The sequence below is a fragment of the Chiloscyllium punctatum genome, chromosome 46 (assembly GCF_047496795.1).
Source record: "Chiloscyllium punctatum isolate Juve2018m chromosome 46, sChiPun1.3, whole genome shotgun sequence".
Taxonomy (NCBI): Eukaryota; Metazoa; Chordata; class Chondrichthyes; order Orectolobiformes; family Hemiscylliidae; genus Chiloscyllium; species Chiloscyllium punctatum.
Genome location: NC_092784.1, coordinates 57,373,490 through 57,388,084, shown reverse-complemented (window position 1 = coordinate 57,388,084; position 14,595 = coordinate 57,373,490). Strand labels below are relative to the sequence as shown.

The 14,595-nt window shown below is 48.0% G+C and overlaps 1 protein-coding gene across 2 annotated transcripts in view; it reads right to left on the bottom strand.

Annotated features, from left to right (window-relative positions):
* LOC140468141 (uncharacterized) overlaps positions 1-14,595 on the bottom strand; it is a 318,469-nt gene that overhangs the window by 77,525 nt on the left and 226,349 nt on the right. For both annotated transcript variants that reach the window (XM_072564343.1, XM_072564344.1), the window contains 7 exons: positions 13,434-13,487; positions 11,253-11,306; positions 10,051-10,158; positions 7,841-7,930; positions 4,318-4,371; positions 2,972-3,079; positions 1,546-1,653 (listed from right to left, as the gene is read on the bottom strand). In XM_072564343.1, coding sequence (XP_072420444.1) covers positions 1,546-1,653; positions 2,972-3,079; positions 4,318-4,371; positions 7,841-7,930; positions 10,051-10,158; positions 11,253-11,306; positions 13,434-13,487 — 576 coding nt within the window. The remainder of the gene's footprint in view (positions 1-1,545; positions 1,654-2,971; positions 3,080-4,317; positions 4,372-7,840; positions 7,931-10,050; positions 10,159-11,252; positions 11,307-13,433; positions 13,488-14,595) is intronic.

Here is a 14,595-nt window from a genome sequence, read left to right as displayed (position 1 = left end):
GCATCCAACGAGCAGCGAAATCAACGTTTCCTGATGAAGGGCTTTTGCCCGAAACGTTGATTTCGCTGCTCGTTGGATGCTGCCTGAACTGCTGTGTTCTTCCAGCAACACTAATCCAGTATTGGGTGGAAAATCCAGAGTCAGATCCACTGTCTCTGGTTAGTCTTAACCATTATGCCCAGATATTTAATACAATTTGTGCCTGTTACTATTATACAATCTTGTTTACAGAATCCCTATGGTGTGGAAGCAGGCCATTTGACCCATTGAATCCAAACCAACCCTCAGAAGAGCATCTCACCCAGATCCATCTGCCCCCCCTCCCCCCAAACCTATTAATCTTGCACTTTCCATGGCTAACCCACCTAGCCTGCATGCTATAAGTGATTTAGCATGGCCAATCCACTATAAGCGACACGTCTTTGGACTGTGGGAGGAAACTGGAACACCCGGAGGAAGCCCACGCAGACACAGGGAGAATGTGCAGTCTCCACACAGACAGTCGCCCAAGGCTGGAGTTGAATCCAGGTCCCTGGCACTGTGAGGCAGCAGTGCTAACCACTGAGCCACTGTACTGGCTTGTTGCTTTTTTTTTGGTTAACACTGACAGTGGTTTATCCTTTATTACTGCTAACTGGACAGGTCCTGTGGCCTTCTACAGGAAGCTATCAATCTCAAATATAAGCCACCAGTGGTTGATCCCACAACACCACTCAGCGATTATCTCACAACATGAAAGCTTGTCCTTTCAACATGGAGGCAAGTTACGAAATAGCTGCCAGATATAATGAACATTTTATCAGAGTCAAAAACTCTTTCATGCCAAATACATAGGAAGAGTATTGAGCTGACCAGTGTGAACCAGGAGCTTGCTTACCCTACAGCTGTAATACCTCTCAGATTCCCTTTGTCTGGAGACAGATGGAGTAAACAAAACGAGACCTTATGTAGGATTTCTGCAACTTGTTATTGCTGGGATACGTTGTTAGCTTATCACTAGAGGCTGTGATGTCAGCGGTCCCACAAGTGGAGTGGGATCTACAGGCGGACTCTCAATTTGTTTGGCTGTGCTACGAGCAGACCTCCATGAATATCCGGGAAGGACTCAAACCCGGAGGACCAGGTCCAGAGGAGGGACTGTGCCACAACACCGCTGTAGGACACCCCGTTAGTCCACTTGAATGGAAATCCATCCATTCGCAACAGTGAGGAGAGAGCATGGTAGTCACGGCATGAATAATAATCTGTGTGCGAGCGTGTAACAGGGTAGGCCAAGCACGCAACTCAAACCACTGGCTCCATCCTCAGTGGTTCTGGTGCCATCGGGACTCCGTCACAATCAGCAGACACTCTCAGATCAGGTGGAGCTGACCTGGTGGGCTTGAATGGCCTATCTCTACACTCCATGACTATGGTATACCCTTTGCAAAGCTGGCCATTCGCTTTAACAGTGCTATGAACACAGCTGTCCAACCATACACTACGGTGTGCAAGACTATTGCAGGTGGCCCACTGGGGGAGCGTATGAAAGAATATCTGGTGTACCTTGTCCCCATAATCTCCCGGCGGGCCTTGAGAACCAGTCGGACCTGGTAAACCCAGGGGACCTTGGACACCGTCATCACCTGCAGGACCTGGAAGGCCTTTGTCACCCTGGACATGAAAACAGAAACAGGGACACCTTTAGACACATGCACTCCCATTTAGAACACCCAGCACCTGTGCATCCAGCCCACCAGTGGATGACCATGCAACTAAAAGATACCGAACTGTTGACAATGCAAAGACCACCTGCTCTACAGCAAGCTCATGGCTTCTTCAATTCAGTCACTTTTAAGCAGATTAAACCCTTTCGTGCGGACCAGCACATTCCATTCGGCGATTGCACTTCAGTTGATTGATTTTAAAGTAAAGGGGACTCTGAACCTGGGCACACAAATTATAACATTATATCGCAGATGCTGGCAACCAGAAATGAGAGCAGAGAGTGCTGGAGAAACTCAACAGGTCTGGCAGCGTCCGTGGAGAGAAAAAACAGAGTAAATATTTCGGAACACTGCTCACTGTGGGGTTCTGGATTCTCAACGGCTGGAGGTTGGTGGAAATTTGACTAAATTAGAGAGCTCCAATCGTTGGCTTTTGCCCAAGATCTTTGAGTCTCAGTGATGATGAGGTCCTTTTGGGGAGAGAAGCAAAATCAGAAATTGTTGGAAAAACTCAGCAGATCTGGCAGCAGCAGTGCAGAGAAACCATCTGTGCTGCTGAGTTTTACCAGCGATTTCTGATTTTGTTTCTGATTTCAAGCAGCCGCACTTAATTGTTATTTTTTCCCTCCAGAGAGTGACTGCACTCACTCAATGTCAAGTTCCAACCCCAGTTTAGGGCCCAACTCTCTGCAGCAGGACTTACACTCCCGTGGAGAGGTTGTGGGAGAGGGCATAAACTCAGGATATGGGGTCACGCATTTAAAACAGAGAACAGGAGGTTTTGTTTTACCCTGAAGATAGTCAGTCTGTGGGGTTCTTTATTGTGGAGGGACAGGTCAAACAGTGTATTCAAAGCTCGGCTAGATTTTCAAGGGTACCGGGGGAGTGGCAGGTCAGTGGATCTGAGGATTCTCAGATCAGCCATGAATGGTGGAGCAGACTTGGACCGAATGGCCTACCTCTGCTGTGACCAGATCTCATGCAAGTTAAATCGGCATTCCCTTTAAGATTTGGTGTTCTTGTGATTGTGTCCTGATGAGCGGGAGGTGAAGAGTTTCGACAACATGTCTCTTGGTCAGCAATAGTAACACCATAACGCCATTGCTAACATGAGAAGGAGGAACGTGCAGCCTCTGCACCCCCTACAGCTCCCTCTCAGCCCCCTCCCCATCTCTCCAGCTCCAAGCACCCTGACCAACAAGGAACAACATTCATCTGGATCAACGGCAATTGGCTCAGTTTTAGAAACTGACGGGAGGACTTACAGGGGCTCCTTTCTCTCCCATAGGGCCTAGGGGCCCTGGACTACCGGGTCGACCAGGGAGGCCGATAGCACCAGCTGGACCATTCGGCCCACGTTCGCCTGTGGACCCCTGTAGAGAGACAACAAGGGTTAGGTCATCCAACATTGCTGAGAGTCCCTGTGAATGGCATCACCAGAATCTGACATCTTCTCCAAACCCAATTGGGTGGAGGGTTAAGATGTCCATTTCTGTTGGCCATTGGCGAGTTTAGAGCCTTTAAAAGCACAGCAAGAAATACATTGACACAGCAACCCAGGAAACAGGAGCAGGTTGAGGCATTGCAGGCTGAAGACAGCTCAGATATAGACCATCGCATCTGATTTCTACTTCCATCCACCTACCAGGGTTCCAGGTCCCTTAGACACAGGGACTCCCATTTCAGATGGTCAATCCAGCTTCAGCATCTCCTGTTACTTTTAGTGTGGGGAGGAGTTAGCCTAGTGGTATTGTCACTGGACCATTAACATGACGGGAATACTCTGAGGACCCGCATCCAAATCCATCCACAGCAGATGGTGGAATTTGCATTTAGTTTTGAAAAATAGTTAGAAGTCCTAATCAGAGCCCTGAAACTGCTGCCGATTGTTGTTAAAGATTAACTATTGTCCTTCGAGGAGGGAAGACTACCATCCTCTATGTGACTCCAGACCCGCAGTAATGTGGCTGACTCTTACCTGTCCTCTGAACTGACCCAAGCAAGCTCTATTGTATCAGTAGGAGTTAAAGCAAATGCACCATCTGACATCAACTAAGGCTCGGGAAACAACAGCAGCATCACCCTGACGTTGAAATATATTCCGCTGTTCCTTCACTGTCACTGGGTCAAAATCCCGGAATTCTCTCCCTCAGGTCATTATGGGTCTATCTACACCCATTGGACTGCAGTGGATCAAGAAGGCAGCGTACCATCAGCTTCTCAATGGGTAAGGAGGGATGAGCCAAAAATGCTGGCCCATCCAGTAACCCTTACATCATATAAGTGATAAAATAAAAGTGCTCCCCATTTTGTTTACAAACCTGAGGGCCTTGTTTTGATTTTAAGATTGCGATTCCTTGCCCTGGTCCCCTCCACCAGCTTCTGTCTACCTACCCAATAGATTCGTCCCAAAATCCTCAAAAATATCAACCCCTTCATCCTCTACATCCCAGGGAATATACGTCCAGTTCCTCTTCATGATCCAAACCGTGGATCCCTGGCTTGGACGCACAGGTTATGAGATCCAGTCACTAGGGGATTGGGATCATTCAGTCTCGAAGGAGCAGTGCATGACGAGATAGATAGAGCATGGATGAGGGATCTTACTTACCGTCGGTCCAGGTGTACCCATTGGTCCTTCTGCTCCTTTCAGTCCTGGAGGCCCCTGTAAGAGAAGAGGAATAAACCAGTTGTCGAGCGGCCAGCCTGTTAATCAGATCCACAGCCAAGATGGAGAAGAACAAAACTAAGCACAAATTCTCAATCACTAGTTTATCCAAGGAATGCAACATTGCAATTCTCTGCTTTTTAGTGCCCAGCACCCTAACCTCCCAGTTGTTCTGCTTTATAGATATTTACTAATCATTCCGTCCAGAGACCCTTCAGGGGCAGGTGAGTCAAGAACCTGGGACACTAACACTGCACCACAAGGAGGCCCAAGTCTCTCATTTTTTTCTCCTCTTTTTATATCCAGAACTATTCTTACACACAACTGAACAGTTTTTATTTCCCTCCAAACCATCAGTAAATCATCCACGGTACTTTTCCACCTCCTACCCACCATAGATAACGGTTGATAGTGATGTGATTAGGGTAGAGTCTTCCTCACAGCCTGGTGATCTGTGAAAGATCACCTGGGATCTAGAGAATCAGCTTGTACATACTTTCGAAGCAACTTGTTCAGAAATATTTCGACACAACTCCGAAGCAAGTGGGACTTGACCCAGGTCTACTGGCTCAGTGGAAGGGACATTACCGCTGTCACAACAGCCCTCTAGATATTTGTTCCCCAATTGGTTTGGTCAGAGATGGTATTACCCTTTATCCAAAGGGTAATCCAAAAAGCCCTGAAGTCTGAAGATGTTTTAGTGAGGTTTTTTTTTCTCATTGACAAGCTTGTTTGGCGTGCAAACAGTTAACCCAAGTCGACAGCCACTTGATGCGTGTCACTCAGATACGACGTGAGGAGGCGTGGCCCAGCACTGGTAGGCCTCGAGAGTCTGTCCCCCCCGGTAAGATTTTTAAGAGAAATTCACCATCAAATTGTCACTTATTCTGAAATTCAAAAATTCTGAATTCCGAAAACCAGCTGGTCCTGAGCATTTCGGATAAACAATTGGGCAGCTGTAACACACCCTCTGGGTCAGATGGGACTTGAAGCTGGGTCTCCTGGCTCAGAGATAGGGACGCTACCACTGTCCCACCAAGGCCCGATAGTCTTTCTATTTATACTCGTTGATTAAATGAGTTAAACAAATAAACAACTCAACTAGTCGACATCCTTTTTGCAGGGGCACTGTAATAAAAATAACATCTTTTTGAAATTGAACGAAAGTATAATTTTAGGGAAAGCTAATGCCTTGGGGATCACTGACTCTGAAGGCCTCAATCTATCCTCTCCAAAGATACCTGGGGAGGGGTACAAGCAGGGAAGACTGGTGGGCAGTCATTTCTCAAGGTAACCCCTGCATGCCCCACTGTCTGAGCACGATAATGAATAAGTTGGCCTGAACCAGAAGACGACCCTTGAATGCACCCATAAACTTGCCCCTTCTCCCCTCCGCACACAGGCCTCCAAACATCAGGGGGCCGAACAGCAAACAAAATTTGAGGAGCAGTGCCTCTGAAGAATGGAGGACGTGCTGCAAAGCTAGTACCACCATGCTAACATGGACCACCGACTCCTCCAGGGCACAGGAAAGACAAGTGGTTAGACGGGTTCATGAACCATCTTAATATCCTGCTGCAGCACCCTCTAAACCCACGAGCAGTCTCTCACTAAACTCTTCCATTGAAAATACGATCAGGACGGCCCTTCGAGCCAGCTCTGCCATTCAACATAATTGTGGCTGTCAGTCCAAACTCGATTCCCACACCCGAATGGGTAGCCAATTACTAAAGAGCACATTGGAGTAAATTAGTGAACATTAGGCCCTTAAAAAGGCGATATAACAAAATTAAAGTCCTCAAAAGGAAACTGAAAACCAAATGTGGTTGAGAGGGTCATAATGTGTTCAACTCCCCCAAGCCTGATGCCCACTAATCTCGCCTTGTGCTCTAAGATTCTGTAGGTTTACCTTACATCAGAACTAAATAAAACTGTCACATCATCCCTACCCTCCCCTTCACTGTTTGATCACACAGCATTGTCCTCTGAGAAGGGCACTGCTTGTCACTGGCCACTCGGGTGGTTCCTTTCCTCCTGGTGGTGGAAACTGAATAAAAGTTTGTACACCTGTTGTCACTCACTGTGTCTCACACCTGCACACACACAACGTGGGTGCTGGGGATAATATAAGCACTATCGCAGTTAGGCAGTAGTGTGGGAAAAAATAGAAAATAAAATAAACGGTCACATCAACACTTCCCACTGTTAACTATCATCATGCTGTAAGAGTTCATCTCACATCTCTGATGTGGCGTTATATAAAAATGATCAATGGGTCATGGGCCAAAGCTACAATTATCAAACTCACATTGCATTGAGGGCCGTAAATATTTCCTTACAACGGGAGCTCATTGGGATGTGAGGGACACCACAGATTAGAGTGGTCAAGGGTGAGCATGCTTGCATTCTCAGACCACGATCACTTTAGCGCTCTGAAATCCATGTGATTTCCTGGGACCAACCACCCCACCCCCCCGGAAAAAAAAACACAACAATTTGGAGTGCAAAACAAAACTTTCGGACTGGTGTCTTGGATGCTTGCCAACTTACCCTGGTAACTGGATGTTAAGATGGTAGGTTTAGCCTGGTAACTGGGTGGTAAGATGGTAGGACAGGTTAGCCTGGTCACTGGGTGGTAAGGTGGTAGGAACGTTTAGCCTGGTAACCAGTTGACAAGATGGTAGGACGGTTTAGCCTGGTAACTGGGTGGCAAGGTGGTAGGAACGTTTAGCCTGGTAACTGAGTGGTAAGATGGTCGGATGATTTAGCCTGGTAACTGGGTGGTGTAATGGTAGGACAGGTTAGCCTGGTAACTGGGCAGAAAGATGGTAGGACAGGTTAGCCTGGTAACTGGGTGGTAAGGAGTCATGCTGACCATTCAGATAATGTGAGTGTACAAAGTCGGGTTTGCTCTGCGTTTATAAAATGCAGGGTTGCCCTGATCTTGGACAGAACTCCACCTTCTTGCCTGTTTCCCCACTATCCACAATTCCTTTCCCATTCACACACGTGTGTATTTGAGCACGGAATCTATTCAGAGTCCAAGACCACACTCCTCTCTACCGTAGAGAGTTCCAAAGGTTCACAATTTGTATCGAATAAACTTCTCCCATCTTTGTCTGAGGACAAAGGTAGGGGATTCTCTCAGCATCTATCCTGTCAAGCCCCAGCAGAACTGTGTACATTACAATTCACTCAATACCCCTCTTGACTCCTTACCATCCAGGCACCAGACTGACCTGTCCTATCATATGGACTCCCACAGGTACAGACCCTACCTTCTCAAACTTTACTCGAAAGACAGTCCCTTCACTACAGCTATCAGCCGAGTGAACCTTCACGCTATTGCATCCAATGCCAGTGATAATTAGTAGGAAATCGCTTTCCCAGAAACAAGGTCGTGGCATCTTCTGGGGAGGCAGTTTCTCTGCTGTTGTCCCACCTTCTGTAAGCGAGAGAGACTTACCGTAGCGCCTGGCAGTCCCCGGGCACCGGCGAATCCCCGTAATCCGTCAGGACCAGGTTTCCCAGGAGATCCAAAAGGACCGGGGTCTCCCTGCAAGGTAAAAGAAAGGTGGTAAAATTCCAGAAGAATTCCCATCAAAATGCCCGGGATCTTGGCTGGAATTAAACTCAATTTCCTTGGGTTGCCTCAAAACATTTTGTTTGAGAATGTCAAACACATGACAATTTACAAACACCATTTTTGTCTGTGTTAATTCTGATTGCCTCCCCCCCCCCCGCAAGCAGTTTGGAGATGGATTTTAAAGACACTTTTCATCCTTTTCACTCCTAAAGGGGAGGCGATGGACTAGTGGCATTATCATTAGGCTATTAATCTAGAGACCCAGGTAATGTCCCGGTGACCCGTGTTCAAATCCCACCAAGGCAGATGATAACGTTGAATCCAATAAAGGTGCGGGGTATGGATGTATGGTCAGGGCAGGTGATAAGATGGTTTGTTGCCTATGTAGGTTAGAGGACCTCCTCCTGGGCTGGGCCATAGAGGGGGCTGTTAGAGCCAACTGCCTGCCCCTCTTCTGTGGGTATGTCAGAGCTTGGGTGTCCCTGGAAAAGGAGCACGTGGTATCTACCAATACCCTTGAGATTTTCAGGGAGAGGTGGGCGCCGCAGGGAGTGGAGTGCATTATTTCCCTCTCCAATTCTATTTTGATTTAATCCCTGCCCTTCACTGTTTGATCACACAGCATTGCCCTTTGAGACTTGTCACTGGCTACCCTGGTGTTTCCTTTCTTCCTGGTGGTGGAAATTGAATAAAGGTTTGTATACCTGTTGTTTTTCACTGTGTCGCCTGCACACACACAACAACATGGGTGATGGGCAAAATATAAGCATTACCACTGCTAGGTGTGGGGGGAAAAGAAGAAAAAAAAAAGAAAAGAAGATTTAAAAAATCTGGGGTTAAGACTGTCTGGGAGAAACCTTGGGGTATGGAGTCTGCTGTCCTTCCAGGTCAGTCTAGACCCACAGGACATGTGTTTGACCCTTAACAGTCAGAGATGGGAAATAAAAGCTGTCCCATCCAGTGACGTCCATATTCCATGCTTGAATAGAAGTACTATGAGGGCAAGTGGTGGCAACGTGGGGAAGAATACTGCTGGTAATTAATGACCTGGAGTTTGCTGCTTAGAAGCTGGGCTTGGGAGCGGAGATGGCGAAGGATTTCAAATGAAATGTGAGCGACCCAAACCTTCAGGGGGCAATGAGGAGTACAGCAAGAGAATGAAACGGAGTGATTGACTTTATCAACAAAGAGCTGGTTTGGATTACAATGGGCTGAATGGCCTTCTTCTGTGCCTTTATGACCCTATTATTGGTCCTGGTTACTTTTCTCAGATGACTACAAGTTTCTAGGACAAAGGGGTGAAATGTTAAGCTCCCTGGATATCAGTTTAATTCAAGTGTCTCCTCATCCTTTTCACATGCTGCCAATTGGGGGCATCTCCCTGGGTCCACCAACTTGGCATACCAAACCGCCATCACCAATCAGAGCGAGGGAGAGAATGGGAAAGAGAGGGCATTGGGAAAATCACAGCATCACAAATGGGAGTCTCTCTCGATCACAGAGCATCACCTTCGCCACTCCATACAGCCCTTGGTCTGCGTTTCTGATCGAGTGCAGTGTAACTGATTAACCTTCAGAATGTGGCAGAGTAAGTACACTGGCTGGTTCTCCAGCCAATGGCATGGACAGTGTTGTTACGAAATGCCCCAGGTTGTGATTAGTGAGTTCAGCCGGCATCACCGCTGGGTCAGGTCGGTTAGCTCAGTTGGCTGGATAGCAATTATCTTGAGATGCAAAGTGACACCAAAAGCGTGGGTTCAATTGCCACACCGGCCATGGTTACCACGCAAGTCCTGGCTTCTCGATCTCTCCCCTCGCCGAAGGTGTGGTGACCCTCAGGTTAACCTCCCCACCGGTCCTCTCTCGCTTTCTCAAATCGGGGTCCTCTAGGACTTTTTCACAAGTGGGGATGGGGCTAACTTGCTTCAGTTGACCTGAGCGCAGGAAGACAGGGGCAGAGTGAGCTCGCTGGCTGAGGGATGGGGACAGGATACAATCTGCTGACCACATTGACACAGAGAGAACATCCCTCTCCCAATTCTGATGGAGACAAGGAGCTGCAAGATCCAAACAGCAACCGGTGAACTTACCTTTCCCCCTTCCTTCCCCGCGGTGCCTGGGATACCCTGTTCACCTGGAGGTCCAGGAGCTCCTGGGTGTCCCCTCTCCCCCATTGGCCCACTGTCACCAGCCGAACCCTGATGGATAAAGCAGAAACAAGAGTCATTTCTCTAAAGAGGGGAAGGTTTACAATGAGACAGCGACTCTCACGGCCAACGATGCGGAATGGTGTTCACTGCTGTAAGTGTGGGAAACACCACAGCTGCTTTATGGACAGCGGGCTCTCACAAACAGTAATGAATGAATGATCTGTTTTCTCTCATGATCTCGAAGGAAGGATAAATATCGACAGGACATCCTGGATAAGCCTTCAGTTCAGGGCGACATAGGAAACAGCAACAGGAACGGGTGCCTGGCAAGCATGCTCCACCATTAAACTGGCAGCACAGTGTCTCAGTGGTTAGTACTGTTGTCTCTCAGCGTCAGGGACCCGGGTTCGATTCCACCCTCGGGCAATTGTCTATGTGGAGTTTGTGCATTCTCCCTGTGTTTTTGGGTGCTTCAGTTTCCTCCCACAGTCTAAAGATGTACAGGTTAGGGTGCTTTGGTAATGCTAAATTGTCCCCAAGTGTCCACGAATGTGCAGTCGCGGTGGGTTAGCCATGGGAAATGCAGGGTTATCAGGTACGGGGGTGGGATGCTGTTTGGTGTGGACTCAATGGGCCAAATAGCCTCTTTCCACACTGTAGGAACTTTCTGACCATGGATCATTTGCCAACTCAAAACCACTCTCCTGCAGTATCTCCATGCGCATTTTTATCTAGAACATCGAGAATCCTATTCATCGCTATTTGGGATGTGCTCAGTGACTGAGCCACCACAGTGCTCCAGGCCATTTATATCCACCTGAAAGGGAACCGGAAAGGGAGGGGTAGGACTCAGTTTAATGTCTCTTGCGAAGGACAACATCCCTGACCGCGCAGCACTCCCTCAGTACCGCACTGGACGGAGTCTCACCCAGGGCGCAGCGTACACGTTGTGAAGTGGGTCTCAGTCCGGGCCAGAGGTGAAAGAGCGAGCAGGGTGCGGCAGCCTACCCCGGTCAACGCAGAACCCCGATCGAAGATCGCTCAACCGCACTGGCTGGATCTGGGAGAGGATGGCAAGGCACTCAACCGCTCCGTCTTAACCCAGCAAACCCTGGTCCAGGGCCAGGGCCCGCCCAACTTACCTGGGGTCCCACAACTCCCGGGGGGCCAGGGGGTCCCGTCTTGCCTTGGAAACCCTGGAAACAAAACGGAAAGGGAAGTCAAGCAATCCGCAACTGGAGAAAGAGAACGGCAGGATTCAGGAACGGTTACCCAGCTGAGGAGTTCCATCGGGAAACAAGCCGCAAGGACTTGTGACTTTGGCTTCACACCCTTCCCCCCACCTGCCCTCATGGCCATCCATCAAAGTCACGTTCACAACACAACACTCAACGGGTGGCCCACCGATAGGAATATGACAACAGGAGAAGGCCATTCAGCCCATCGTGTCTGCCCTACCATTCAATGCTGTTAATGCTGATCAAACACCTCAACATCTTTTCCCAACCCACCCCTATAACCCTGTGCAGAGCTGGTCGTCAGAAGCCCATCAATCTTCCCCTTAAACACAGTCAAAGACTGAGTTTCCACACCCTCTGAGTAAGCGTGAGACCCTTTGATTTTTAAAACATGCCCCACCCCCACCCCGGTTTTAGACTCTGCAACCAGGAGAAACATCTTACCTGGGCCTACCCTGTCTACCATTTTAAATAATGTTTCAGTTTCAATTACCTTTCAATCTTCAAATCTCAAGAGGATACAGGCCCAATCTCTCTTGATAGGACAGTCCCACCATCCCTGGAACAAGTCTGGTGAACCTGCATTGTACTCCCTCTATGGGAATAACATCCTTCCTGAAGTAAAGAGACCAACATCGCACACCATACTCCAGGTGTGATCCAAACAAGCTCCTACACAAATGAAGCAAGACTTCCAAAGCAAAGTACACACAGCTCACACTTGTTAACTGGACCCAAGCTTGAAGGTAATAGATTGAGACCCAAAGCTTTTCTTTGACGTACAGCTTACATAGAACACAGTACAACACAGGGAACAGGACACCAAATTAATCTAATCCCGTTTGCTTGCCCTTGATCCATATCCCTCTATGCTTTGCATATCCATGTGCTTATTTAAAGTCCTTTAAAAGCCCTTTTGTACCTGCCTCCACCACCAAATCTGGCAGCATGTCCCACACTCCTACCACTCTCTGTATAAAAACGTGCCCCTCACATCTCCTTTGAACTTTCTCCCTCTCACCTTAAGAGCATGCCCTCTATTATTAGACATTTCGACTCTGGGAAAAAGATTCTGACCGGGTAAAAACAAGGTAAAAACAACAACAATGTGATTCTGACCGTCAACTCTATCTTCTATCAAGTCTCCCCTCAGTCTCCACCGCTCCAGAGAAAACAACCAGAGTTTTTCCAGCCTCTCCTTATAGCTCGTACCCTCTAATCCAGGCAGCATCTTATTAAACATCTTCACAATTCTCCTCATACTCTCTCATCCCGGCTGACCTGTCTCTCTACTTCAATAAACCAACAAAACCAAGGAACCCACTGTAAATATCGACAAACTCTCAAAGGAAAGTTTTTAATGAAATGTCATTTTGTGGAAGTATGGTGCACACCAGCCCTTGTGGTACCCGCTGGTCACGGAAGGGGGTCTCTTTAAAGATATTTTGAAACCAACTTGTTATGAGACATCAGCAGGGCTTGAACCTGGATCTTTTGGCCCAGAGGTAGGGACACTACCATTGCACCACAAGAACCCTACGTAGACTTGAATACCTTTTCACACAGTCTCACACACACACTTAATCAAATTAACACTCCTTGCCTGTTCACCCTTTAACACTCAACATTTACAGCCATCATTTGTTTACTTCATTCAATTGGTGATACTAATATTAGACCCCACTAACTAGGGGCAGGTCAGGAAGCACAGGATCTAGCGTTGTGACTGACCTGGGTACCCGGACCCGATTCTGTGCTAGATGCAAGCACAGTGGCTCTGCCACCTGAAGTGCAGATACAGTGGGTCCCCCGCTGAGCTCCCCTAACCCCAGATCCCATCCTGTCCCATCCTTGGCACAAACCCCTTGATCACAGTGACCCAGCCTTGCTCCATTAGCTGCAGCAACACCAGGGCATCAGGATTCAAAGGGTGAAGAGACGGCCATCTTCTCATGCTACAGGAAGAACATACTGAGCCACGTATCTAAGCAGCAATGGGCTTCCTCATCTACATTTTGTCCTCTGGAACATCAGGACTGATGATTGGGAAAGCTCCCTCTGATGAAAAGCCAAAAAGAAACTTACAGGCTCGCCACGTTGTCCGGGATGGCCGGGGATCCCGTCCTTTCCAGGGGAACCCTGAAGAGAGTGAAGAGAGTTAAGAAGGTGAAGCAATCCTTCAGAAGTTTCTCCAGGACACTCCAATCAGATTTATTAGTGACCATCCAGAATATACTGTCACCAATTTGGGACTTCCTGTTATTGAAATCATAGATTCCCTACAGTGTGATAAGAGGCCATTCAGCCCATCAGGTCTACATCATCCTTCCAAACAGCATCCCACCCAGACCCAACCCCCCCCACCCCCATCCCTATAACCCTGCATTTCCCATGGCTAATCTACCTAGACAGCACATCCCTGGACACTATGGACAATTTAGCACAGCCAATCCCCCTAACCTGCACATAGAGTCATACAGTTTGGAAACAGACCGTTTGGTTCAACTCATCCATGCTGACCAGATATCTTGATTAATCTAGTCCCATTTACCAGCACTTGGCCCATATCCCTCCAAACCCTTCCTTTTCATATACCCATCCACAAACCTTTTAAATGCTGCAATTGTACCAGCCTCTACTACTTCCTCTGGCAGCTCATTCCATACGGACACCACCCTCTGTATAAGGAAGTTTCCCTGAGTATCCCTTTTAAGTCTTTCCCCTCTCACCTTAAACCTCCGTCTTGTAGTTTTAGATTCCACTACACTGGGGGGAAGAGACATTGGCTATTTATCCTACCCTCGTCCATCACCTTAGGACGGTGGAATGAGGACGCCCATGCAGAGAACGTGCAAACTCCACACAGACAGTCACCCGAGGCTGGAATCGAACCCAGTACCCTGGCACTGTGAGGCAACAGCGCTAACCACTGAGCCACCGTGCCACCTGTTGGCATCATGTCCTCTATATCTACCCTAACAAACACGCCAAGCATAGAAAAGGTCTGGCATTAGGTCATACCCACAGCTCCTCTGCTTTATTACTCTATCTTCACAATCAGACCCCAAGTCTGCTCAGTCTTTCCTTATAAATAACTCTCATCCCTTGTTCCTCCCTTATTAGTTTCACTGGAAGATAAAGTAGATTTCAGCAGGTGTCACATGACAGTCACATAGCTATGGAAAAAAAGTGCATGATATACATTTATTTGAAACAAATTCTAACGTAGCCTCACGGATTAAGCTGA